The 27831-nt window shown below is 40.8% G+C and overlaps 1 protein-coding gene across 1 annotated transcript in view; it reads left to right on the forward strand.

Moving 5' to 3' along the window:
• Positions 1-24641: 24641 nt before the first annotated feature.
• Positions 24642-27831, forward strand: part of ELP3 (elongator acetyltransferase complex subunit 3) — a 113956-nt gene continuing 110766 nt past the window's right edge. Inside the window, exons 1-2 of the mRNA XM_036751231.1 lie at positions 24642-24722; positions 27678-27777. Coding sequence (XP_036607126.1) covers positions 24704-24722; positions 27678-27777 — 119 coding nt within the window. The 5' untranslated portion in view covers positions 24642-24703. The remainder of the gene's footprint in view (positions 24723-27677; positions 27778-27831) is intronic.

Consider the following 27831-nt stretch of genomic DNA (forward strand, 5'->3'; position numbering starts at 1 on the left):
GTAGAGACAATATATTTCTTTGAATTAAGGTGATTTATTGGGCAACTTAGCTCAGAGAAAAGCTGAACTTCTGAACTTACCTTAGTGACAAAGGCAATTTTACAACATACAGGGGTGATACAGAATATAATCAATTACAAAATAGAATCAGAATCAATTTTTTCTCAGAGATAGGTACTATTATTATCCCTATTTTATAGATGATTGATGAAGGAATTGTAATTAAGAGGTCAAGTGACTTGGCCAGGGTCACACAGCTAGCAAGTATCTGAGTCAGGATTTGAACTTAGATCTTCCTGCCAGCAGGCCCAGAACTCTGTCCACTGTGTCACCTTGCTGCCTCTGAACCAGACACAAAACAAAAGTTGAACCATTCTATTTTCTCTCTTTAATCAATTTGGGTATTCCCTTCCACCCCACATAGCAGTTGTATCCATTGGTTCTCCTCTTTTCTCCAATACAACTAAAACAACAGACAAGCAAACAAAAAATTTCATTTTCCATAGCCTTCCTCAACCTCTCATCCTGAGCTGTAGCACTCCTCATACTATTCTTACTAGATCACAGAACATTTTCGTGTGCATATTTCATTTTCTACCCTTGTTCCATCAAGTACCTGTTTTCTTAAGATCTACTGGAATGCAGCAATATGACCTCTCTGACCACATTGGCTTTGTCAGCCAAATGAGATTTATTCCATGGTGCCCAAGATGCTGGTGCCCTGGAAAGTAATATGGAAGGGAGGATTTTTGAGGCAAAAGAAGTTCTGTTTTGGATATCTGAGATACTTACAGGAGATCCATTCTAGACGTTCAAAAGGCACTCAGTGATGTAGGACTGGAGCCAAGCAGAGTTGGATATAGAGATCTGGGAGTTAACTGCACAGAGAGAATTATTGAATTCATGGAAGCTAATGGTCTCAGCACGTGAGACAGAATAGAGAGGAAAGGGTAAAGGACCCAGAATAGAGCCTTGGGAAGACAGCCATCCTTAGCTCATGTGTGAAATGAATGAAGAACCAGCAGAGGAGACTGATAAAGAATGGTTGGTCAAATAGGAAGAAAACGAGAAAGCAAGGTCATGAAAATCTGTTCAGGACAGAATAATCAGAAGGAGAAAGTGATTAACAGTTCTAAATGACTCAGAGGGTCAAAAAGGATGAGGACTGAGAAAAGATCATTAGGGGAAGATGCCTGAATAACATGAGAAGAGGAAGAGGAAAAAAGGAGAACTCTGATAAACTGACCTCAATTTTTTCAGTGAAGTATGAAACAAGGCACCCAGCTGAGAAGCTAGAGAAGAGGGTGCTGTGGCAGAATTGAGAAGAGAGAAGGTTTGGAGCAGTCTCTGTGGAAAGCTGCACAGAGAATCAATGAGGGAGGAGTAGAATGTATAATCATGACAACGATGAAGTTGTCATGATTATACATTCTACTCCTCCCTCAGGGTGTCTGGGCTAGTTAAGTACCTAAGGTAGGATTTGAACCCATTTTTCCTCACTCCAAGGCCTGTACTCAAATCCACAGCATGTGCCACAGTGCTTCTCTGGTGGGAATGGATCTGCCCTGGATCTTTGTCCCCAAAGACCTTATATTAACAACTAAGAGCAACACCTAACACTTATATGGCCTTTTAATATTTTCAAAGAACTTTATACATTTCACCCTCACAAGAACTCTGGGAGGAGCTGGTCCTATTTTTATCCTCATGTTATAGATAATAAGTGAGGCAGACAAAGGTTAAGTGACTTCCCAGAGTCAAACAACTAGCAAGTGTCTAAGGCCACATTTGAACTCAGGCCTTCCTGACTCCAGTTCTAGCCCTATCCACTGTGCCACCGAGCTGGAATTCTGGAATGGTACAGAGAAGTTTCCTGGTAAGGACTTCTGACTCTTGAATACTGTGGATTCTCCCTTCACCACTTATCCATTAAACGAATGAATGAATGAATGAATGAATGAGCATTTATCGAGTACACATGCCAGGTAATAAGCTAAGCCTGGAGATTCAAATCTAAAAGAGAGACAGTGGCTGCCTTCGAGGAGCTTATATCCTGACAGGGGGAGATAACACATGTGGAGCAGGGGAGCCAGCTAAAGGTAAAGCTACTGGTATGGTAAGTGGAGCCACAAGACACTGAAGTGATGCAGTCTTTCCTGAAGCAATGGTGTGTTGTTTGAATTACTGTCCCCAGACAGACACAGTGGCTAGAGCGCCTTGGAGCCAAGAAGATCTGGATTCGAGTCCTGTCTCTGACACAGACTTGCTGTGTGACCCTGGGCAACTCACTTAGCCACTCGGCGTCCTAGGCACTCTCTCAAACTCTCTGTTACAGACCTACCTGCAATGGGGGTGGGGGGAGGCGGTTTGCAAATGGGTGAGACACCACTTGTATACCAATGCAATCCCAGGTCCAGTGCCTATCCCAGAGCAAGAGATAGAAACCTGGGGAGCTTGGAGGGGCAGAGACGGTGCATCTGGCTAGTTATGCTGAGAGCTCTCTCCAACCAGCACAGCCCCAGGGTGCAAGCTGGATCTCCATTTGGAAGGGCGCACAGCATGAACAGCAAGGAGTAGAAAGGGAAGTCACTGGCCCTGCCTCTGAAGGTCTCACCATATAGTTGGGGAGAAAGTGGCCCCTGACAAACAATGGTGGTAACTGACATTCATGCAATGACGTGATAACTGACAATTATAGCACTTTACATACGTAATCATCTCATTGGAGACTCACTCTGGGGAAGTGGGAACGGCTGGTATTAATTATTATCTCTATTGTATTGATGAGGAAACCGAGGTTCAGAAGCTAACTCACCCAGAGCCACACAGTTAGCAGCAGAGGCTAAATTAGAACTCAAGAGGAGAAGCCATCAAAGAGTTTCCCAGAAACTCTCATGAACCAAAGGGGAGAGAATGAAATATGAGACTCTGGAATGAGGGAATAGGCCATAACAAGAACAGACATTGTGAAATTGCATTCAGCCTCTGGAAGCTGGACCCAAGCCTCTAGAAAACCAGTTCCTTCACTCCCTGGAACGACCTCTGTTGATTTCAACACTTAGGGCCCAGGGTTGTGTGGGCCTAAGGTGATTATGATTTCCTCCATTTTGAGTACCTGAATGTTGGCAAGAAGGGCCAATGCCCCTTGGGGCTCCCATTGGAGGGGCAGGAATGGACGGTTATTCAGTGCAGATTTTAATGTTGATTGATCATTGCAGGAGCGTCTGATTGGTCTGATGTTGCTGTGCACAGTCCTGGGACTGGCCCATGGATACTGTTACAGAATAAAACTTCGTAGGATCTCACAGTTTGGTAAGAGCAGACCACTTGGGGAAATTATTAGTTGGTTTGAGATGTTGCCTGGTTGAAGTGAGAGGAAGCCTTTAAGAGAAGCAAAGTTCCCATCACTACAGGCAGTTGTGATAGAGAAGGGGTTATTCAAGTGGGAAGATTTGAAAGGCTCAAATCTACCTGCAAATTTCTACCATTAAAGATTAATTTATTTAGGGGATAGTTGTGGCCTTATTATCATTTCTATTAAGATGGCTCCCAAATGTATATATCCAACCCAAATTTTCTATACGTTTTACATTGAGCTTCCATCCCACAGCACCAACTGGTGAGGTCTGTCCAACTGCTTGTCCCAGAACCATCTCAAACTCAAAGGTCCAAAACAAAACTCATAACATTTCCCATGGTCCTGCCACTCCTTCAAATTTCCCCATTTCTGTTGAGGTCATCTAGTTAACCATGTTCATAATCTCAAAGCTATCCTGTACTCTTCCTTCTCCTTGAATCCCCATTTCCAATCACTTTCCAAGTTTCCTTGGTTCTGCCATCAAAAGTCAAGTCAACAAGCATTTATTTATTAAGGGCTTGCTCTGTGTTAGGCACCGTGCTTAGCTTAAGAGATACAAAGCCAGGCAAAAAGAAACAAGTCTACTCTCGAAGGAGCTTACAGGATAATCATATCTCTGACTTCTCTCCCCTTTTTCCCACTCACATTCCCACTTCCCCTAGTTCAGGCCTTAATCTCTTCTTAGCTGTACTATTTTCATAGGCTATTTCTTAGTCTTCCTGCTTCCAGTCTCTTCTGTCTCCTTTCCTCTTCCCAGCCTCTTTGTATTACTGCATGACCTGGGATTTTCAAAGGTTATCACAAGAAAATACTGGCTCTGGAACTTTCTCCTAACTTTCAGCATCAGGCTAGTGATTAATTTTGAGTATGGCTCTAGGTATTGACCTAACTAACTTTGGAGAGGCTCATCACCAGGTGTGTGATAAAGTTTTCAACCATCATAGTTGACAAAGTCAGCCTATTAAAAAACTAGGATGTGAATTGGTGAAAGGAGTAGGTTCCCCATGCCTGAGATTCCATCTCCCTCTTCATGCCTTTACACAGGTCCTCCCACTCCCATGCCTAGGCTGCCTTCCCTCATTTCTGCCTCTCTTGGTCCCTAAGTTTCTTTAAAACGCTATTCTGGTGGCACTTACTGTAAAAGCCTTTTCCTGATCCTGTTATAATCACCACCTTAGCCATCACCTCTTGAAATTGCTTTGTATTTATGAGTCTGTCATCAAGCATTTATTATGTGTCAGGCCCTGTGACAAGTACTGGGAATACAACAGAAGGGGAAAAAATCCAATTCTTGCCCTCAAGAAGCTCCTAGTCTAACAGGAGAGCCAACAAGTAAATCACCAGCTAGATAGAAGATTTATACAACATAAATGGAAAGTCATCTCAGAGGGAAATCACCAGCTATGTTGAAGGGAGAAGGGGTCAGGTAGTAAGGAAACTGGAAAAATCCTCCTGCAGAAGATGAAACTTGAACGACGCTGAGACAAGAAGGGAGAGAGGGCAAAGGCAAGGGAGTCCAGAGATGGGATGCCATTTTCCAGGAACTGCAAGGAAGTCAGTGTAACTAAACAGCAGAGTAGGTAGAGAGAAATGAAGTATAACAAGATTGGAAAGGTAGAAAGGGGCCAGGTTTTGAAGGGCTTTAAAAGACAAACTAAGGATTTTATATTTGATCCTAGAAGCAATAGGGAGCCCCTGGAGTTTGCTGAGTAGAGCTATAGCATGGTCAGGACTGAGGTTTAGGAAAATCCCTTTGAAAGCTGAGTAAGGATAGAAGCAATGAGGAGAGACTTGGCCTGGGAAAACCATGAGACCATTAAAAGGATATTACAATAATCCAAGCATGAGGGTAGGAGAGCCTGAGCCTAGCATAGGTGGCTATATGCTAGGTGGCTGATATATGAGTGGAAAGAAGGGCCCTTATAGGAGAGATATTACAAAGGTAGAAGGGCACATTTCCTGTTTGCTTATCAGGGTACCTGTTGTATTCTCCTTCTCCCATCATCCACCCCTCTGATTTTAGGCTTTTTATCCCAGGGCATAACACAGGTGTAGGCCCTTAATGTTTGTACAGTCAAATTGTTGCATTGAGCACACACACTGATAAAAGCACAGATCCTTAAAGTATAGTTAACATCATTATTATCTCTGCCAGATGCAGGAGAAATTGGATTCTAACCAGGATCTAATCAGTCAGTCAATCAATAAGCACTTATTGACTACCTGCTGTGTGCCAGACACTGTGCTAAGTGCTGGGGATATAAAGAGGCGGGGAGAAGGGGGAAACAGTTCCTGCTCTTAAGAAGCTCTCAGTCTAATGGGGGAAACTTTCAAAATCCCTTACCCTATGCTCAACTGATCTTTTTTGGACTAGGCTGGAATTATCCACCAGGATGGAATGGAGGTAACTGTGCTGTACATCTTTTTTAATAGGTCCCAGAAATATGTGCAAGGATGAGACTGACGCTAAAACATACAAGTTGGGCTCCAAATGGCAAAACATCCGGTGTGAGACTTGTCTCTGCACCAACATTGGCATGATCTGCTGTGAAACGTAATGGGCTTCTTCCTGGACTACACGAAAGTCACTGGTCACTCTAATCCATACTGACCTCCTCTAATTTTTCCCCCTTTGCTTCTCTTTCTTTGTCTCTGACTCTCTCTCTCTCTCTCTCTCTCCATCTTTTTCATTCATTTTCAATGAGCATTTATTAAGTGGGCAGAGCACTGCACTAGGCTTTCAGACAAATGCAAAGAAAGGTAAGACAGGCCCTTTGCTTTCTTGAAGCATCAACTCTACTAGCAGGTCAAAACATATGCACAAAAAACATAAGAATAGAACGTGCCCTGGTGAGTGGCACAAAAAATACAAAGGGGGAGAGAGACCAAGTTCAGAAAAATTGTCCTTTCTTCACATCAGCCTTGGGAGGCAAATAACACAAGCAGTATTATCATCCCCAGTTTACAGATGAGGACATTAAGGCCCAGAGATTGAGTAACTAGGAACACCACTAGTAAGGGAATGAGGCAAGACTTTAATTTGGGTCTTCAGACTACAATTAATGTTACCTTTCCACTATACTACATATTGCCTCCTGCCTTTAGAAGGGGAATGTTAAATATATCCCTTTGTTCCTCTGCCCAGTGGCAGACAACTTCCAGAAGTGGGTTCCTCAACCTTCCCTAGATGAGATAACTTTCATTTGATTGCCAAGTTTTCCTATTCATTACCATTCAGGCTCTTCCACAGGGATAGTCTCTGATCATTCAATTCAATTTAATGAGCGATAAGTGCTCCCATTTCCTCCTCTGTAAGAAGGGGGATGGACTTGAAGACCTTTAAAGTTCTTCCCATCTCTACAATCCTAAAAGTAGCAGCCCACTCAATGCCAGGAGAGCTGTACCATGGGGACTGTGGGAGTGACACAACCAGCTCTTTCTTCATTTTTCTTTCAGGTGGGGTGAGTGTCACTGAAGGACTAATGATCCCTGAGAGACCAGTCTTTGATTCTCTGTTGGAGCATAACTGATACCTATGCCTCTCAGAAACAAGCATACAATAAACCATGAGACGGGAGTCACACACCCTCTGCTTCTGAACTTGGCATTTTCTTTAGAGGAAGGGGGGCGCTAAAGGAGAAATAATGATGGGTAGCTTCCCTGCTTATAACAGCCCTTCTAAGAGATGGAGGAAAATTGTTTCTATATTAGGGGAGGCTAATTTAAATAGGAAGAGGTTTCAATCATCCTGGATATTCAATTTCAAGTTTCATTAAATTCAAATCAGTTTGTATTCACTGAATGCCCTCCCTACTAGGTACCCTGCAGAGTAAACTAGTGCCAGAGCCATCTGTTAGTATAAAGGAACCTAGTTACCTTCTAGGGGCATTACACATTATTATTTATTTAAAATAATGGCAACTACTAATAGAGATAGAACATTGTAATTTTTATGAGGTTCCAGGTTCTGTCTATATTAATAATAGGAATTTGCAATAAAATACCTAAAAATTTACAAGGTACAATCCTCACAACTACTCTTTAAGGATGGGGTGGATCAAATGGGTCTTTGTTTTAGGCAGATATAAAATTTAGATGGCATGGAATTGGCTAGTGGTCGTGGGCATAGTGACTCTGCCTGGACGAATCCTGTTAAGGCAGAAGGGATAGGACTGTGAAAATTCCTAGTACCTCCAGCAAAGTCCATTCACCTATCATGTGCAGATTTATAGGATTTGGGGAAGTTGGAGCCAGACATTATTTCTTCTCTCAGGACAGTAGGGCTCTAATAGCTTGGGCACCTTCTACCCAAGCTGAGGATAGGAGAGGGCCATGAGGATGGGAACACAAGTAACTTCCCCCATCATTAAATCTCCTTACAAGACATTAGTTGGACACAGAGATGAGACCTAGGTGGAAGCAAGGGGAGAAAGTAATCAGAATAATTCCCCTCTGTAGCCTGTATTCCTTGGGCCCCAACCATCTACTCATGGTCTAATTAATCATTAGTTTGCAGGAATACTTGATTAAAATAGGAAGCTGTCATCCAAAAGTAGCCCCTTATTGGCAAGGGGGTTGATGGAAAGTGTAGTTTTTCCCAACTGGAAGGAGGGATTGAAAGATGATGGGAGGTGGAAGCTTGGTGGGGAAGGGAGGGAAAGAAGCCAAAGAACCTGGGAGCTCCAAAGAGGATTAGAGCCCAGGGTGGCAGACGTGCACTAGCAACAGTGGCCAACCAACTGCAAGTTAAGTGGTATCATCATTACCATCATCAACAACAACGTCATCATTATCCTCATCCTCATCCTCATTTATATAGTGCTTGTAATGTTGCAAAGTGCTTTACATCTATTATCTCATCTGAACCTCCCAACACATCTGGGTTGGAGACTATTTCAGATAATTGTCTCAAATTGGTGGGGTGGGGGATGGAGAGTGGCAGAGAAAAGTTTGGAATGAAGACAGGCTTCTGTGATTCTGGGTGCTGTGACTCACAGAGTGACTAGACAGTAACACTTAGGATTTCACATCTCAGCAGTGGGAGCTACATGATCCCTTGATTCAACCTATTGCCTCCTAAGAATCAAGCTTTCCTGAAGGATGTCTCAAGATCTTTGAAAAGCCAGAATTAGAAAGGAATGATAAATAGGTGAAATTTACATAGTACCTTAAGGTTTCTACATATCTCATTTAACCCTGGTGATAACTTTCTGTGGCAATAACCAGGGTCCCCATGAGAAGAGAGGCAGTAGCTGTGTGAGAGTGCAAGATGAGGTAAGTAATGACATGCTTGTGAAGGTAAGGGTCAGAGTGTGAGAAGGAGGCAGGCAAGAAAGCATGGCCAATAGCCCCCTTGCAGATGGAGAACTTCATGATGGGAGCTCCATGTACTTCACAAATATTTTCAGGTGGTGTTCCAGGTTCCCTTGGGTGCTTCAGGTGCTATGTCTGCTTGTGATGTTTAGTTCTAAAGGCCTTCGATAGGACACAATCTGGACAGTGGCAGCAAGTGAAGTCCCTTTGCCCTGTGGGGCAACTCATACCCCTCCCTCCCTAGAATTCCAGAAAAAGAGAAGTGCCCAGAAGGAATTACTGAGCAAAGAATATGAGCTCTTATATGAAGAAAGTAAGGAGAATCAGTCATTGCTAGGCCAGAGGCCTGGGGCCGGACATACACTGGTACAGAACAGCATGGAAATCAAAGAATAGACAGAGTAAAAGGGGGAAACACTGACTAGAGTCCAACCTTTACCATAATACGACCACTTGAAGGGCAAACAGGCCAGCTTAGCTGAAGCAGCAGGATACCCTGAGGATGGGACAGGAGGTAGCATGTGCCAGAGAAGTCAAACCTCCAACATCACCTTGCCCACCACCTCCCCTTCAGTTCTGATGGAAACAACCTAGCACTCTTAACCCAAGAGCCTTTGGAATGATAATGCTTCCAGTCCAATGTCTATAACCACCACCCCAGGACACAATCAATCTTTGTGGAGATATAATCTGTTTACTCTTCTTACAGGTATATCTATCAAAGACCCAGATAAAAAGCTCTTGTCAACAAAGGCTTTGGCATTGTCAAATAGTTCAACATCATAAATTGTTATGATTTTATCGGCAGAAATAACACTAAATGATATTACTATCTGTTTTTGCCATTGCACTACGAGAATCATATTATCTTTCCATCTGACTTACAGCTGAAACCTTCTACATGTTTTCTCCCATCTTATAATTAAGCTCCTTGAGACTGGGAGTGTCTCATCTTTCTTTCTATTTGTATAGCCAACACTTAGCATGGTGCTTTGCTTATAGTAAGCACTTGATACTATACTAATTCATGACTTCTGGCAAGGTTCTCAAACTCTCTAGGACTCAGTTTCTTCATAGGTAAGATGAGTCTGCCAATATTTGCCCTACAAACCTCACAGGTATTTTGGGAGGACAAAATGCAATAGTAGATGTAAAATAAGGAAAAGCAGGTTTCAGCTCCCAACTCTGACACTCACTAGCTATGTGACTATAGGCAAGTCATATAACCTCTCAGATGCAGAGATTTGAGAGCCATCTGTGATGACATTGGAATCAATGGGAGTCAGTAAGATCAATAAGGAAGAATGTCAAGAGAAGACTGTTTAGGAGCATATAGAATCTTTGAGGTCCCAGGACAGACAAGCACTGTAAAGGAGCAGGAGAGAGCAAAAGAGCCTGAGAAACAATGGTTAGGTAGGAAGAGGAACATAAAATATATAAAATAATGGCAACTGCTAATAGGAATAGAAGATTTTAAATGCTTATTAGGTTCCAGGCTCTGGCACTGGTCCATGGAATCTGCCACATAGGTCATCATTACAAGAACTCGAGCTTTGGTAGTAGCAGAAAACTTGTGGAAATTACTAGTCGGTCTGAGATTTTGCCTCATTGTGTGGTCGTATGAGACTGAAGGGACAGGAGATGCTGTAAGATAGGTAAAGTTCTCATCATCACAGTTGGTCTTGGTAAAGTAGGGGTCATCAAAGTGGTGAGCCTTGAGAGGTCCAAATCTACCAAGATATATCTTCCCTTCTTTTATCTGAGATTCCAACATTGGGGATTCATTTATTTGGGGGGATAATTGTGAATTTTATTACTATTTCCATATAGATGACTCTCAAATCTATATATCCGGCCCATACATTCTATATATCCTATATATATCAGTATAGAATATATATCCTATATATTCTATACTGAGCTTCTCTGTGATATCTGTTAACCTGGCTGTCCCAGAGGCTTCTTAAACTCAACAGGTCCAAAACAAAACTCATTACCATTCCCCACAAACCTGTCACTCCTTTAAACTTCCCTATTTCTTTTGAGGGCACCATCACCCAGTTATAATCAGGTTCATAACCTCAAAGACATTCTTCACTTTTCCCTCTCCTTGAATTCCCATATCCAATTAGTTTGTGAGTTTCTTTGATTATACCTTCACAGGTAAAGTCAAAGAGAATTTCTCAAATACCTAGTATTCTTCAAATTCAAACTGTGTTAAGCAGAAGAAATACAAAGAAAAGAGAAAAAATCCAGTTCTTGCTCTTGAGGAGCTCCTAGTCTAGTGGGGTAGACAACATGTCTAGGTACAAGGGGTGTATAGGGTGTTCAAGGAAGACTAGCAGTCTGGTTTGAGGGGTTGCTGAATCCTTTTCAGGGCTGCTCATCCACCTTTGGTGTCTACCAAGCAGTTAATTCTCACCTGTGGCCCTAAAAAGCTGTAGCATGTGCAGTGGCCACACTCCAGTAAAACCGTATTGGCAGATGGACTAAACCAGGTTGAGGGTAATCAATGGGTCTCAAGTCTGGTCAGTTAAGGGAATGTCTACCACAAGCATGTGAAGATTTCCCCCAAAGGAATGGGTAGATGAGAACAATTTGTTCAAATGGCCATGAAAGTGTTTGAAGTAAGCACTGTGGAGCACTTAGAGCTTGGTCAGACACTGAAGATGACAAAGTCATCCGCTGCATCCTGGGCTGGTCTTCCAGTCATCCTGACTTTTGTCTTACCACTGGAATTCAATGACTCTAGAAGAGAAAGTGAGGCTGATGACTTTGTGCAACTCTGCCTCGTTTAAATCCAACTCACAGGGGTCAAAACAACACCCAGCGATATCACTGGTTCTCTTCAAAAACTAAGGACAAAAAACAACTAGGTACATACAAGATATATATAATAGAAATGGAAAGTAATCTCATTAGGAAGTGACTAGCAATATGTGGAAGGGGAGCAGGGCAAGGCAATTGGGAAAGGCCTCCTGTAAAAGGTGAAATTTGAAATGAATCCCGAAGGAAACCAGAGAAGTCAAATGGATGAGATAAGGAGGGAAAGCATTCTTGGCATGGGGAGCAGCCAGTGAAAGAGGACAGGGTCCATCAGGTGTTCTGTTCAAGAAACAGCAAGAAAACCAGCATAGCTGACCAGAAGAATGTGTGGAGGAAATAAATAACGAAACTGGAAAGGTAGGAAGGGACCAGATTACAAAGGGCTTTAAAAATTAAACCAAAGATTTTATATTTGTGGACCACTGGATTTTATTGAATAGGAGTGTGACATGATCAAAATTGAAGTTTAGGAAAATTCTTTTAGCCACTGAGAAGGACGGATTGGAATGGGGAGAAATCTGGGCCAAGGAAACCATTGAACTTTTAAAAAGTTATTCTAAGAGTCTAGTCATGAGCCTAATGTACATCAGGTGGTAGCCATGTGAGTAGAGAGCAGCCATATAAGAAAGCTATGTCTAAATTTGGAAGGATGTATCTTCTGTTTACTTACTAGGGTGCCTGCTAAATTCTCCTTCCTGCATCATCCACCCCACTGATTTGGGGCTTTTTATCCCAGGGTGCAGCTCCTTAATGTTTGTTTGATTGAATTGTTGCACTGAGTCTTGTTGTTCAGTCGTTTCAGTCATGTCTGACCCTTTGTGACCCCATTTGGAGTTTTCTTGGCAAAGATATAGGAGTAGTTTGCCATTTTCTTCTCCAGCTCATTTTACAGATGAAGAAATTGAGGCAAACAGGGTTAAGCGACTTGCCCAGAGTCACATGACTAATAAGTGTCTGAGGCAGGATTTGAAATCAGGAAGATGAGTCTTCCTGACTCCTGGCCTGGCACTCCATCTGCTGTGCAACCTAGCTGCCCTTCACTGAGAACCCACAATGATAAAACCACAGATCCTTAAAGTACAGTTAACAGCATTATTACCTCTTCAAGATGAAGGAGAAATTGAATGCTGACCAGGCTCCAATCAGTCAGTCCGTCAATGAGGGTTTGTTGAGTGACTGCTATGTGACAAGCACTATGCTAAATGCTGGGAATACAAAGAAAAGTTTAAAAAAAACAGTCGTTGCTTTTGAGGAACCCCCAAGTATCATGGGGGAAACTATCAAAATCACCTCCCTTATGCACAACTGACATTTTTTGGACTAGGTTGAAGTTGTTCACCAAAGTGGAATGGAAGTGACTAACCGTAGTGCATTTTTCTAGTTGATTGGCGTTGAAATGACGTTGTGTTGGGGTCAAGGTACAGTGTGTTTGACTGTGGCTAATCAGACCACCAGCTTTAACACATACCAGACCAACACTAGGACCCTGGCCCAGCACCAGATAAGCTGCCAGACCCCTATAGCCTCCAGCAGTGCCATCTACCACCTCCACTGCCCCTCAGTAAAGCACCAGGTAAATAGCCAGTGCCTGCAGCCCCTAGCACAAGAAGCCTGAGACAGTGCCCCTTCCACTCTGGAAGCAGAGCTCAAATTTAAATGAAAGGAAAAGGCCAAAAAAGATGAGCAAAACAACAACAACCACAAAAAACTGACCATAGAAATTTATTATGCTGACAGGGAAGCTCAAGACACAAATTCAGAAGAGGACAACAATGTCAGAACAGCTATGGGCAAAACCCCAAAGGAAAATGGGAAGTGGTCTCAAACCCAGAAAGAACTCATGGAAGAGCTCCAAAAGGAGCTTAAGAATCACATAAGAGAGGTAGAAGAAAATTTGGGAAAAGAAATGAGAGTGATGCAAGAGAATTATGAAAAAAGAGTCAACAACTTGGAAAAAGAAAACAACTCCTTAAAAAGTACAATTGGCCAAATGGAAAAGGAAGTACAAAAGCTAATTAAGGAAAAAAAGTCCTTAAAAGTCAGAATTGGGCAAGTGGAAGCTAATGAGTATATGAGACATCAAGAATCAATCAAACAAATTCAAAAGAATGAAAACACAAAAGAACATTTAAAATACCTCATGGGAAAAACAACTGACCTAGAAAATAGATCCAGGAGAAGCAATGTCAAAATCATTGGACTACCTAAAAGCCATAATCAAAAGAAGGACCTGCATAGGGCACTGGAAGAATCCACTGATCGCCTCAGGAAAGAGATTCCAAAATAAAAACTCCGAAGAACATTATAGCCAAATTACAGAACTATCAGGTCAAGAAAAAAAAATACTGCAAGTGGTCAAAAAGAAAGAATTCAAATATCAGGGTGCCAAAATCACGATTACATAGGACTTGGCAGCTTTATAATTCTTCACTTTTATAACTAACCTAAAAGAAAGCCATTTACACTGATTTTCTTATCTCAATTCATTTCTCAACCTCTTACAATCTGTCTTCTGATCTTATCATTCAACTGAAACTTTTTCTTTCAGGTTTTTTGTTGTTCAGTCCCATTCAGTCTTCTTTGTGATACCATTGGGGTTTTCTTGGCAAAGATACTGGAGTGGTCCACCATTTTCTTTTCCAGTTCATTTTATAGATGGGGAAACTGAGACAGGGTTAAGAGACTTATCCAGGGTCACACAGCTAGTAAGTGTCTCAGGACAGATTTGAACAGGAAAATGAATCTTCCTGACTCCAGTTCCAGCATTCTATCTACTGTGCCACCTACATGCCTTTCTTTAAAGTTAACAATGATCTATTTAAATTGCTGAATCCTGTAACCCTTTATCAAGCCTTCCTCTTCTTGACTCTGTTGCAGCTTGGGACCCTGTTGACCACTCCTTCCCCCTTGGGTTTTTAAGACACTGCTCTGTCCTATATTCTAATACTCACCTGACCATTCCTCAATCTTCTTTGCCTCCTCTTCCTTTGAATGGAGGTACCCTAGGTCTCAGTCCTAGACTTCTTTTCCACCTCTATTCTCTATTGGTGAACTAATCAACTTCTTACTTTAAATTAAATTTTATTTCATTTTCAATTCTAAATTCTCTCCCTCCTCCTTCTCCTTTTCCCACTTGTTGAGAAAGCACGAAAAACAAAACCTATTACAAATATGTTTTGCCCGGGGGCGGAGCCAAGATGGCGGCTGGTAAGCACGGACTAGAGTGAGCTCCGTACCCGAGTCCCTCCAAAAACCTATAAAAATGGCTCTGAACCAATTCTAGAACGGCAGAACCCACAGAACAGCAGAGGGAAGCAGGGCTCCAGCCCAGGACAGCCTGGATGGTCTCTGGGTGAGGTCTATTCCACACGGAGCTGGGAGCTGGGCACGGAGTGGAGCAGAGCCCAGCCTGAGCGGCGTGGACGATCCAGACCAGAAGCCGGGCGGAGGGGGCCCTAGCGCCCTGATTCAGTGAGCTGCGGCAGTTACCAGACCCCTCGACCCACAAACACCAAAGACTGCAGAGAAGGTTAGTGGGAAAAGCTGCGGGAGTGGAAGGAGTTCACGGTTCTGCTTCCAGCCCCGGGGGCAGCGGAGGTGGGGCAGCTACAGCTGTTGTTACTTCCAGCTCCAGGCCCACCTGGTGGGAGGAATTAAGTGGCGGATCACAGCAGGGGTGCAACAGCCTGCTGAAGATCTAAGTCCAGTCTGGACTGGGGGTCCTTGCGGAAGGAGGAGTGCGGCTCTGACAGAGCTGGCACCTCCCCCCCAAACGTAGAACATACAACTCGTTAGTCTACAAGCAGTCATACCCCACTGAAAAACTCAAGGGTCAAGTTAGTTGGTTGGGAATATGGCCCTGCAGCGAAAACGCGCCCAGATTCAGTCTCAGACTTTGGATTCTTTCTTTGGTGACAAAGAAGACCAAAACATACAGCCTAAAGAAGACAGCAAAGTCATAGAGCCTACAACCAAAGCCTCCAAGAAAAACATGAACTGGCCCCAGACCATAGAAGAACTCAAAAAGGATTTGGAAAAGCAAATTAGAGAAGTAGAGGAAAAATTGGGAAGAGAAATAAGAAGGATGCGAGAAAACCATGAAAAACAAGTCAATGACTGGCTAAAGGAGACCCAAAAAAATACTGAAAAATACACTGAAGAAAACAACACCTTACAAAATAGACTAACTCAAATGGCAAAAGAGCTCCAAAAAGCCAATGAGGAGAAGAATTCCTTGAAAGGCAGAATTAGCCAAATGGAAAAGGAGGTCCAAAAGACCACTGAAGAAAATACTACTTTAAAAATTAGATTGGAGCAAGTGGAAGCTAGTGACTTTATGAGAAATCAGGATATTATAAAACAGAACCAGAGGAATGAAAAAATGGAAGACAATGTGAAATATCTCCTTGGAAAAACCACTGACCTGGAAAATAGATCCAGGAGAGATAATTTAAAAATTATTGGACTACCTGAAAGCCATGATCAAAAAAAGAGCCTAGATACCATCTTTCAGGAAATTATCAAGGAGAACTGCCCTGATATTCTAGAGCCACAGGGCAAAATAGAAATTGAAAGAATCCATCGATCGCCTCCGCAAATAGATCCCAAAAAGAAATCTCCTAGGAATATTGTTGCCAAATTCCAGAGCTCCCAGATCAAGGAGAAAATACTGCAAGCAGCCAGAAAGAAACAATTTGAATATTGTGGAAACCCAATCAGAATAACCCAAGATCTGGCAGCTTCTACATTAAGAGATTGAAGGGCTTGGAATGCGATATTCCGGAGGTCAATGGAGCTAGGATTAAAACCTAGAATCACCTACCCAGCAAAACTAAGTATCATGTTCCAAGGCAAAATATGGACTTTCAATAAAATGGAGGACTTTCAAGCTTTCTCAGTGAAAAGACCAGAACTGAATAGAAAATTTGACTTTCAAACACAAGAATCAAGAGAAGCATGAAAAGGTAATCAAGAAACGGAAATTGCAAGGGACTTACTAAAGTTGAACTGTTTTGTTTACATTCCTACATGGAAAGATGATGAGTATGATTCATGAGACCTCAGTATTAGGGTAGTTGAAGGGAATATGCATATATATATATGCATATATATATGTTTATGTATATATATAAGTGAATGTGTATGTATGCATGTATCTATGTGTATATGTATGTATGTGTATGTATGTGTATATATATATATGTAAAAGAGAGAGAGCAGACACAGGGTGAGTTGAGGATGAAGGGAAGATAGCTAAAAGAAATAAAATGAAATTAAGGGATGAGAGAGTAACTTACTGAGAGAGGGAGATAGGGAGAGATAGAATGGGGTGGATTATCTCCCATAAAGGTGGCAAGAGGAAGCAGTTCTAGGAGAGGAGGGGAGTGGGCAGGTGAGGGGGGAATGAGTGAACCTTGCTCTCATCAGATTTGGCCTGAGGGGGAATACCATACATACTCAGTTGGGTATCTTACCCCACAGGAAAGAAGAGGGAGGAAGATAAAAAAAAAATAAAAGGCAGGGGGATGATGGAGTGGAGGGCAGATGGGGGTGGAGGTAATCAAAACAAACACTTTGGAAAGGGGACAGGGTCAAGGAAGAAAATTCAATAAAGCGGGATGGGTTGGGAAGGAGCAAAATATAGTTAGCCTTTCACAACATGAATATTGTGGAAGGGTTATACATAATAATACAGGTGTGGCCTAGGTTGAATTGCTCAACTTCTTAGGGAGGGTGGGTGGGAAGGGAAGAGGGAAGGGAATTTGGAACTCAAAGTTTTAAAATCAGATGTTCAAAAACAAAAAAACTTTTTGTATGCAACTAAAAAATAAGATACACAGGCAATGGGGCATAGAAATTTATCTTGCCCTACAAGAAAGGAAGGGAAAAGGGGATGAGAGGGGAGGGGGGTGATAGAGGGGAGGGCTGACTGGGGAACAGGGCAACCAGAATATACACCATCTTGGAGTGGGGGGGGGAGGGCAGAAATGGGGAGAAAATTTGTAATCCAAACTGTTGTGAAAATCAATGCTGAAAACCAAATATGTTAAATAAATAAATTGCATTAAAAAAAAAAAGAATATAAAAAAAAAAAAAACAAATATGTGTAGACATGCCAAACAAATTTTTGCATTAGCCATGTTTGGTTTTTTTTTAATTGATAAACAGAAAGAAATAGATGATAGTATGTTTCAATCGGCACTTTGAGTCCATCAATTCTCTTTCTGGTGGTGTATAACATGTTTCATCACAAATCTTTGGAACTGATTGGTCATTGTGTTAATTAGTTACTAAGTCTTTCAAATTTGAATATCTTTATGATATTGCTGTCTGTTCACTTCATTTTCCATCAGTTCTTATAAGTCTTCCCAGGTTTTTCTAAAATCATCCCCTTCATCATTTCTTATTGCACAATAGTATTCCATCACAATCATATACTATAACTGGTTCAACCACTCCCCGATTAATGAGTATTCCCTCCATTTCTAATTCTTTGCTACCACAAAAAGAGCAGCTATAAATATGTTTGTACCTTTTGGTCCTTCTCCTATTTCTTTGAGCTGGTATAGACCTAGTAGTAGTATCACTGGATAATAACTTTTTGGGTATTGTTCCAAATTGCTCTCCAGAATGGTTAGACTAATTCATGGCTTTACCCATAGTGCTTTGGTTTACCTGTTTCCTACATACATTCCAGCAGTGGTCATTTCCCTTTTGTTTTGCTATCTTAGCCAATCCGATGCATGTAAAGTGGTACCTCAGAATTGTCTTGATTTGCATTTTTATACTATTAATGATATAGAGCATTTTTCATACGGTTGTTGATAGCTTTGATTCTTTCCTCCAAAAACTACCCATTCATATCCTTTGACCACATATCAGTTGGGGGATGGCTATTATTCTTGTAAATTTGACTTAGTTCCTTATGTATCTTAGAAATGAGACTTTTTTCAGAAAAACTTACTGCAAACATTCCCTCCTCCCTCCCAGTTGTCTGCTTTTCTTCTAATTATAGCTGCATTGGTTTTATTTATTTTAAAAAAAAAGTCTTTTGGGGCAGCTAGGTGGCTCAGTGAGTAGAGCGCCACCTTTGGAGTCAGGAGGACCTGAGTTCAAATCTGGCCTCAGGCACTTGACACACTTACTAGCTATGTGACTTTGGGCAAGTTACTTAACCCCAATTGCCCTGCCTTCCCCCCTCCAAAAACAAACAAAAACCTTTTACTTTCATGTAATAAAAATTATCTATTTTATCTCATGTGATCATCTTTACCTATTGCTTGGGCATGACATCTTCCCATATCCATAGATCTAACAAGAAATCTCTTCCTTCCTCCCTTATTTTGCTTAATATATCACTCTTTATGTATCAATCATGAACCCATTTTGAGCTTATGTTGGTATATAATGTGAGGTACTGGTTTATGCCTTGCTTCTGCCATACTATTTTCTAATTTTCCCAAAAGTTTTTGTCAAATAGTGAGTTCTTGTCCCAAGAGCTGGGATCTCTGGGTTGATCAATACTATGTCACTGTGCTCATTTACTTCTCTATATTAGGCACCTAAATTCACTGATAAATCTAATTCTTACCCAGTACCAAATTGTTCTGGTGACTACAGCTTTGTAGTATAGTTTGAGATCTAGTACTGTTAGGCCCCATTCCTTCTCATTTTTTTTGCACTGATTCCCTTAATATTTTTGACCTTTGATGCTTCCAAATGAATTTTGTTATTATTTTTTCTAGCCCTATAAAATAATTCTTTGGTAATTTAATTGGTATAGCACTAAATGAGCAAACTGATTTACACAGTATGTCATTTTTTGGCCAACCCACGAGTAATTAATAATTCTACAATTATTTAGATATCTTTATTTATGTGAAGAATGTACTGTAATTGTGCTCATATAGTTCCTGCATATGTCTTGGCAGGTAGATTCCCAAGTATTTTATACCGTCTACAGTTATTTTAAATGGCGTTTCTCTTTATTTCTCTTCCTACTGGGTTTTGTTGGTGATATACAGAAATGCTGATGACTTGTGTGGGTTTATTTTATATTCTGCAACTTTGCTAAAGTTAATGGTTTTGATTACGATTTTAGTTGATTCTAGGGTACTCTAAGTAAACTATCATATCATCTGCAAAGTTTTTCTTCCACCTCATTGCCTATGCTTATTCCTTCAATATCCTTATTATTGGTCTTACTGATAACAGCTATCATTTCTAGTATAATATTAAATAGTAATGGTGACATCCTTGCTTCAAACCTGATTTTAGTGGAAAGGCTTCTGGCTTATTTCCACCACTGATAATGCTTGGTCCTGTGTTTTGATCCTATTTATCATTTTAAGGAAATCTTTGTTTATTACTCTGCTTTTTAATTTTTTAAAAACAGGAATGGGCGTTGCATTTTGCCAAAACATTTTCTGCATCGATCCAAATAATCATGTGATTTTAAATTTTAAAAAAATTAATATCATTAATTATGCTTATAGTTTTCCTAATATTAAATGAATCCTGCATTCTTGGCATAAATCCAGTCAATTCATAGTGTTTGATTATTGTGATATCTTGCTGTAATATCCTTGATAGTATTTTAAATCTTTACATTAACATTCATTAGAGAAATTGGTCTCTAATTTTCTTTTTCTTTTTGACTCTCCCTGGTTTAGGTGTCAAGACCATATTTGTGTCATAGAAGGAATTTGGTAGGATTCCTTGTTTATCTATTTTTCAAAACAGTTTATGTAGTATTGGAATTATTCTTTAAATGTTTGAAAGAATTCACTTGTAAATCCATCCACTCCTGAGGTTTTTTCCCCCCAGGGAGTTCATTTATGGATTGTTCAATTTCATTTTTTAAGAAAGAGTTATTTAAAGTACTTTATTTACTATTCTGTTAATCTGGGCAATTGATATTTTTATGAATATTCATTCATTTATTAAGATTATCACTTTTATTGGCATATAGTTGGGTAAAATGGCTCCTAATAGTCACTTTTATTTCTTCTTCATTGGTTGTGAATTTATATTTTTTCATTTTTGATACTGATAATTTGGATTTCTTTTTTAAAAAAGCAAATTATATGGCTTATTTTATTGTCGTCCCACCCTTCAAAAAAAAAACAACACCCCAGCTCCTAATATGATTTAATTCAAAATTTTTTTGTTTATCTTCCTTGTGATTTTCAGGATTTCTATTTTGGTATGTAACAAAGGGTTTTTTATTTGGTTTTCTAGGATTTTTTAGTTACATGTCTAATTTATTGATCTGCTCTTTATCTCTTTTATTGATGTAAGCATTTAGAGATATAAAATTTCCCCTAAATACTGCTTTGGCTGTTTACAACAAATTTTGGTGTGTTCCCTTATTGTTCTCATTATATATAATGATGTTATTTATTGTTTGTATGTGAGAAGATTAAGATTGATCCTGTATAATTTTCTTATTGATCCTATTTACAAGTAATTAATTTTGTCCTGTAACTGCTTAAGTCATAGTTTTTGACTCTGAACTTAGTTCAAAGTTCAGTTGGCCTGCAATGGGTTAAGTTTAAAAATACAGATTTCTTGCTTCAAGGCATTTTGCTAAACTTGGAACATGTATGTGAACAGAAAGGGAGCTGGACCTGATATCTTTAATTCACCAAGCTATGCTTCAAAGATGTCTGGTTCGCTGTCCAAAAGTCTGGGTCACTCTTTCACACCTGGACTCAAAGAGCTTCCTAGTTTCATCAGAGAAGAGGGTTCATTGCTAGCCCTCATTACCAAATTTCCAACCAATCATGTTGTTCCATGTGTTTCTGCTCTATAACCAAACGTATTGCCCTTAATTCCATGATGTCATCTACCCTGTTCTGGTCTTTGGTCTATACTCCCCAAAATCTACATAAGGGGAACTACCCTCTTGCTCAGGATCTTTGGAATAAATGGAGGCAAGCCATTGACCCATTTAGTGACAGGTAGCATGCCCCCACTAATAAATGTTATCTCGTGTGGAGCTCTGACTGTTTACCCTTTGGTTAAATTTATTTGTGATGTATGGCTTGTTCTTTGATCCACTCATTCTTCAGGATTAAATTATTTAGCTTCCCATTAGTTTTAAGTCTATTCTTAAAAGGCCCTTTGTTGAAAGTAATTTTTAATTATATTATGGTAAAATGTATTTAATATTTCTAGTTTTCTGCATTTGCTTGTGAGATTTTTATGCTCTGATACAGGGTCAATTTTTGTAAAGGTACCATACATTGTGGAAAATAGGTATATTCCTTTCTATTCTCATTCAATATTCTCCAGAGGTCTATCATATCTAACTTTTCTAAAATTCTATTCATTTCCTCAACTTCTTTCTTGTTTATTTTATAGCTAGATTTGCCTAGGTCTGAGAGGGGATAATTGAAGTCCCCATTATAGTTTTATCATCTATTTCCTCCTATAATTTATTCCACTTTTCCTTTAAGAATTTAGAAGGAATACAATTTGGTGCATATATGTTCAGTATTGAAATGAATTCATTGTGTATGGTACCTTTTAGTAAAATCTAGTTTCCCTATTTTAATTAGGGCTATTTTTGTTTTTCTTTGTCTGAAATCATGATTGCCACCCCATTTTTTTACTTCACCTGAAGTATAATAGATTCTGGAACATTTTTGTGCTTAGTATTTAGCTAAGTCCCCAGCTCAGAGATGGTTGCCTTCCTTTGCCCTGAATCAGTGACCTGAAACTGGGTAATGGGTGACGAGAGATACCAGGTGGCACCCAACTCTGCTTCCAGCATTAGTTCAGGGGTTCTCTGGGATCTTTCTGCCCCAATGCTCCCTGCCCTAGTGTTTATCTCAGTCTCCTTTTCATTCCTAGATGCTGGAACACTTCCAGTCCACTTCAGGCTTATGTGTTGAGCTAAATGTTAGAACTGAGTCACTGTTCTGCTTCCATACTTACAGCCATACAAATAAGTTTCTAGGATTTGTTTTAGTCTCAGTACTCAGCTATGGCTCAGAGCTCAGACATAGCCATTTCTCTCTGTCCTGCCCTAAAACTGGCTAACAGGAGACAAAGCTGCCAAATGGCATCCATTTCTACTCCTAACACTAGTATGGGGGTTCCCTGGGATCTCTTTCTACTGTGGTAATCTTGCCCTGGTCCTTTATCTCAATTTCCTTTTAGATACAGGAATGTTCCTGGTCTGGCCACTGATGTTACTGTAACTACCCTCCTGGTGAGACCCCACCCTAGTGTTCACAGGCTTCTCTGTCTTCCCAAGCTGCCTTGGCCTGGAAAAAATGACTCACTGTGACTCTTCTTCTTGGCTTTCCTGATCAAAATTTGGGCTAGTGTTTTGTTTTGGTTTTGTTTTAGGTTGCTGTGAAGGCTGTCGGAAGAGCTATGTAAAAGTGTTTCTTCTCCTTCTGACATTGTGGCTTCATTTCCTCTCATCAATTTCCAAGGATTTAACAACTGATTATACAGGCAAACATACATACATATAGACAGAAAGACAGACATATGTCTATATGTATGTAAACAGCCCCAGTCTCTTCCAGTTCCACATCACTGCCTATTGTAATCTTGAACTTGTCCTGTAAGTATCTCAAATTCAACAAGTCCAAAATCCTTATTTTTCCCCTCAAACCTTACCTTCTTTCTAACTTCCCTATTTCTCTTTGGGGTACCATTTTCCTTCCAGTTTATCTAAGTTCACAACCTTGGAGTCTTCTTTGACTCTTCCCTCTCCTTCAACCCTCATATCCAATCATTTTCTAAAGCTTGTCAAGTCTGCCTCCACAATATATTTTCTATCTATCGCCTCGTCTCCACTTTACACAGCCACCACACACTTTCAGGCCCACATCACCTCTAACGCTGACTATTACTAAAGTCTCCAACTCATTTTCTTGCCTCAGGTCTCTGTTTCCTCTAATCCATTCTCCATACAGCTACCAAATCTATCTATCTATCTATCTATCTAGCACAGGGTTAATCATATCACTCTTCTGCTCAAGAAGCTTCAATGGCTCCTTCTTGACTTTAGAATGATATACAAGTCCTCTGGCTTTTAAAGCCCTTCAAAATCTGGCTCCAGCTTTACCGTTCAGGTTTACTGCATGTCATTGTCCCAAACACACTCCCCATTCCAGTCAGCCCGTCCTGCTAGCTGTTTCCCCAAAAAGGCCATTCTCTTTCCTGTCTCCATGCCCTCTCTTCACCTCCACCCCATATAATCTTTCGTTTTCCTCAAAGCTCAGTTTGGGCTGCCTGCCCAGAGGAAGACCTTCCTGATCTTCTCTAGATGTTAGCGCCCTCCTCTGAGAAATTCCTGCTTCTATTTTGTATTGAACCTTCTACATACATGTTTCCACTCAATAAACACCTTAAAGGCAGGAACTGTTTCAGTTTTGCCTTTGCATCCCTGGTGGCTAAACCAGCGCCTGGCACAGCTGGCAGCTGATAAACGTCTGTTGAGTCAAATTAAAACAGGGAGAGATACAGGAAGCGGCGGTGTATTGGTGAGAGCCCTGAATTTGGAGGCAGGAGGATGTAGGTTCCAGTCCTGCCACATACCAGCTATATGCCACTTACTCTCTCAGCGCCTCAATGTCTTCATCGGTAAAACCAGAGGCGTGGACTAGATCATCAATTCTAAATCTTTTTTTATGCCACCAGACTCCTCTGGCAGTTTGGTGAAGTCTATGGGCTCCTTCTCAGAATAACGTTAAATGAATAAAATAAATATGTGTATATGTGTGTGTACGTGTATGTGTATATATGTGTGTATATGTATGTATATCTCTATGTGTGTATATATCTCTATCTATCTATCTGATTACAAAGGAAACCAAAAGTCTTGGCGAAGTTGTAAGAGCTGACGGAGAATTTTGGAACACGTTGCGTATCACGGATAATGCATAAAGGATTATCTGGACGTCTCCTACCTTCCTCAGATCACCCCAGTACAATTTGGTAATTACCACAACTTCCCGCACACAACAGATGCTAAATGGTCAAAACCAATTTCCTAATACCTTTACTTTGTCTCTTTTTTTTTCCCTATCCACAATATAGAGGGAGACGGGGGAGAGGAAGGAAGCGTCACTTTACGGCGATTTTACGGCAGTTTCGCGACAGGGCTTCGTTGCTTGCCGGCTGCAAGCGGAAGTTGACCAATATCCGCCGGGAGTTTCTTCCGCGTCGGGCGGCGTTGACAACATGAAGCAAAAACGTAAAGGTGCGAAAGGGAAAGTGCTGTGACCTGTAGACTCTGCTTTTGGGGTCCTGGGGACACCTTCTCAGCAGCCCTGATGGGCTGTGTTTGTGTCGCTCTTTCTTTGACTTTGTATATGTGTGTGAGTGTGTCAGTGAGTGAGTGGGTCCGTGACCGTGTGTGTGTCTGCACGTGCCCGGCGGGTCGGGGTGGTGTGTGTGTGCGTGTGTGTGTGTGTGTGTGTGTGTGTCCGTGTCCCCGTCCGTCCCTAGGCAGGCTTCATCCCGAAGCCGCTTCCTCTTCCTCGGCCTTTAAATCACGCGGGGGTCTCACGCGCCCCGATCTCTTGGGCTTCCCATTGGCCTTCAGAGGCTGCAGCAAACCCCCGGGTCAAGTTTGTTTCCTAGCTTCGAGTGATTTGAAACAGTTTTTGGTAAAAACGTAAAATCTGCACTCTTTGATTTAAGGTCCCTTAGGTTAGACCTTAATTTGCGTCTCAGGATAGTGCGGTCTCAACGTGCACAGTAATTTATTTCGATGAAACGTTATCATCTTGTAAAGCTTCTGGTCAGTTAAATTTATACTCTCCTCCGATGACCACACTCCTCTCCGAGGCCACCCTCACCCCCCTTTCTTATGAGGGGAGAGGGACCCTGATTGTGTTAGAGAAAAGGCGTCCCCACGCCAAAGTTTTGGAAGGAAACCTCTAAGTATTTGGACAGCGGGTAAAAGAGTCCTTGTCAGGCTTCTGTTCTGCCAGTTCAGTGTCTGGCACTAAATACAGGTTGTCCCAAAAAGTCTAACGGCAGTTTTAAGCTGTTAAACCTTTTAAATTGTGGTAGCTTAAAACTAAACCTTTGGAAACATCTTGTATTTCATTGGACTCTTTGTTTCCTTTCCACAAGGAAGACCTGGAGGAAAATAAATCTGTTTTGGTTTAGCTCCTTTTTCAAGAAAAAGTGTGTTGAGCTAAGAAAAGTTAGGAGATTGGATTCTATTTCTGGTTCATTTACAAGTTAGCTCTATGACTTGGACAACTCATAACCTTGCTGTGTCAGTTTCCTGATTTGTAAAATGAGAATAAGGCCTTCATCTTTCGTAGGGTTATTTTAAGGATCAAAATGTACATGTATTTTAAAAGGCATAAAACAATCATTTTAAATGTTCTGTAATAGTGATTTTGCTGCTGTTATTCAGTCGTTTCAGTTGGGTCTGACTCTTTGTGACCCCACTTGGGGTTTTCTTGGCAAAGATACTGGAGTGGTTTGCCATTTCCTTCTCCGGTTCATTTTACAAATGAGGAAACTTAAGCAAACAGGATTAAGTGACTTGCCCAGGGTCATACACCTAGTAAATATCTGAGCCTGGATTTGACCTTAGGTCTTCCTAACTCCAGGCCCAGTGCTCTATCCACTGCACCAGGCAAGCTGACCCAGTGGTGTTTATATCTGCCTTCATTATTAGTTAGAGGGCGTATCTCTTTCTACTAAGAATTCCACCCATGAAAGTTTATCAGTGGGGCCCATTAACCACCTACAAATATCACAAGGCACTTCCCCTTGAGCAAATCTTTCTCTGCTAGTATTTTTTCCTTCCTCATGTTCCCCAGTATTTACTTACATTTGTGGATATAAACTTCCCAGGAACAAATGTTGGTGGGTTTTTTTCCTTTGTATCCGACACCAAGCACCACACTTTTCCAGTAGGGACTTAGTAAATGTCTGTCAAATTGTATATGTGACCGCTTGAAAAGCAAAATGATAGATAACTTTGATGCAGTGTTTAAAGGCTTGCAAAGTGTTCTTTTCATGTTAATTGAATGTTCACAATAGCCCTAAGAAGTAGGTACTATTATTGTCCTCACTTTTTAGGTGAGGAAACTGAGGCAGCTGGAGGTTAAGTGACTTGCCCAGGGTCATACATCTAGTAAATGCCTGAGACAAGAGTTGAACTCAGATGTTCTTGGCACCACACACCATGATCTGTCCACGGGGCCACCTAGCTACATCATGTAGAGTAGTACAAGAAGGGGTGGTGGGGATGTTCCAATTATTTGGGGGGAAGAAGCTTCAATTACCTCCATTTCTTTCCTGTGGGTAAAAAGTTTTGGAGAGCACCCTCCACAGATTTATGCCCTTCTATCACTTTTGGTTCCTTTTCCTCTTTAGTTAAGGAAGAAGAAGAGAATCTTCTGTTAATATTATCACAGAATTTCAGAGTGGGAAGTAATGTCAGCAGCCACTTAGTCCAACCCTGCCTAGAAAAGAATCCCAGTTACTACACTCCTGACAAGTGATCAACCAGACTGCTCAGAGGTTTAGTAACAGAGAACTCACTACCTCCACAGGTGGCCTATTCTATTTCTAAATACTTTATTGTTCAGAAATTTTTCTTCCTTCACCCCCAAATTTTCCTTTAAAACTTCTGCCCCTTGCTTTTAGTTTTGCTCTCTGGAGCCAGACAAAACAAATTTGATCGCTCTTCCACATGACAGCTTTTCAGACATTTAGAAACAGCTATGTTGTGTCCCTTCTCAGTTTTCTCTTCCCCATGCTAAGTATCCCTAGTTCCTTCCACCAACCCACATACAACATTAACTCTTCACCCCCTCGTGGACTCAATCCATCTTAATACTAACTACCTCCAGGATTTGTGTATATATACATGTTCATATATTAACCCAATACCTCTGCCTTTGCTACCATAAAGTGGATCTTTTCTTTATGTTGTCTTCCATCCTGTGAATGAATACCTTAAAATATAGCTGCTGAAGTACAGCCATTCCTTACTTAAACTGTAGATAATGGCTTCATTTTTATTAAAATGTAAAAAACATAGAATAGTAGGATGGCTAAGGTTAAAAGTCTTGCTTAAGTTTTTAATTTTGCAGGGTTAGATCAATAATCATAGTATGCATAAGCTTTGAAAAGTTTATACAATATAATATTTTGGTTTTGAATATTGATTTTTTTTTTCCAGGAGATCTCAGTTCTGCTGAGCTGATGATACTGACCATAGGTGATGTTATTAAACAACTGATTGAAGCCCATGAACAGGGGAAAGATATCGATCTAAATAAGTAAGTGAAATTTATTTCTTTTAGTGCTCTAAAAAAACTTATTTATTGACACTG

Source organism: Trichosurus vulpecula, chromosome 3, assembly GCF_011100635.1.
Source record: "Trichosurus vulpecula isolate mTriVul1 chromosome 3, mTriVul1.pri, whole genome shotgun sequence".
In the NCBI taxonomy this organism is placed as follows: domain Eukaryota; kingdom Metazoa; phylum Chordata; class Mammalia; order Diprotodontia; family Phalangeridae; genus Trichosurus; species Trichosurus vulpecula.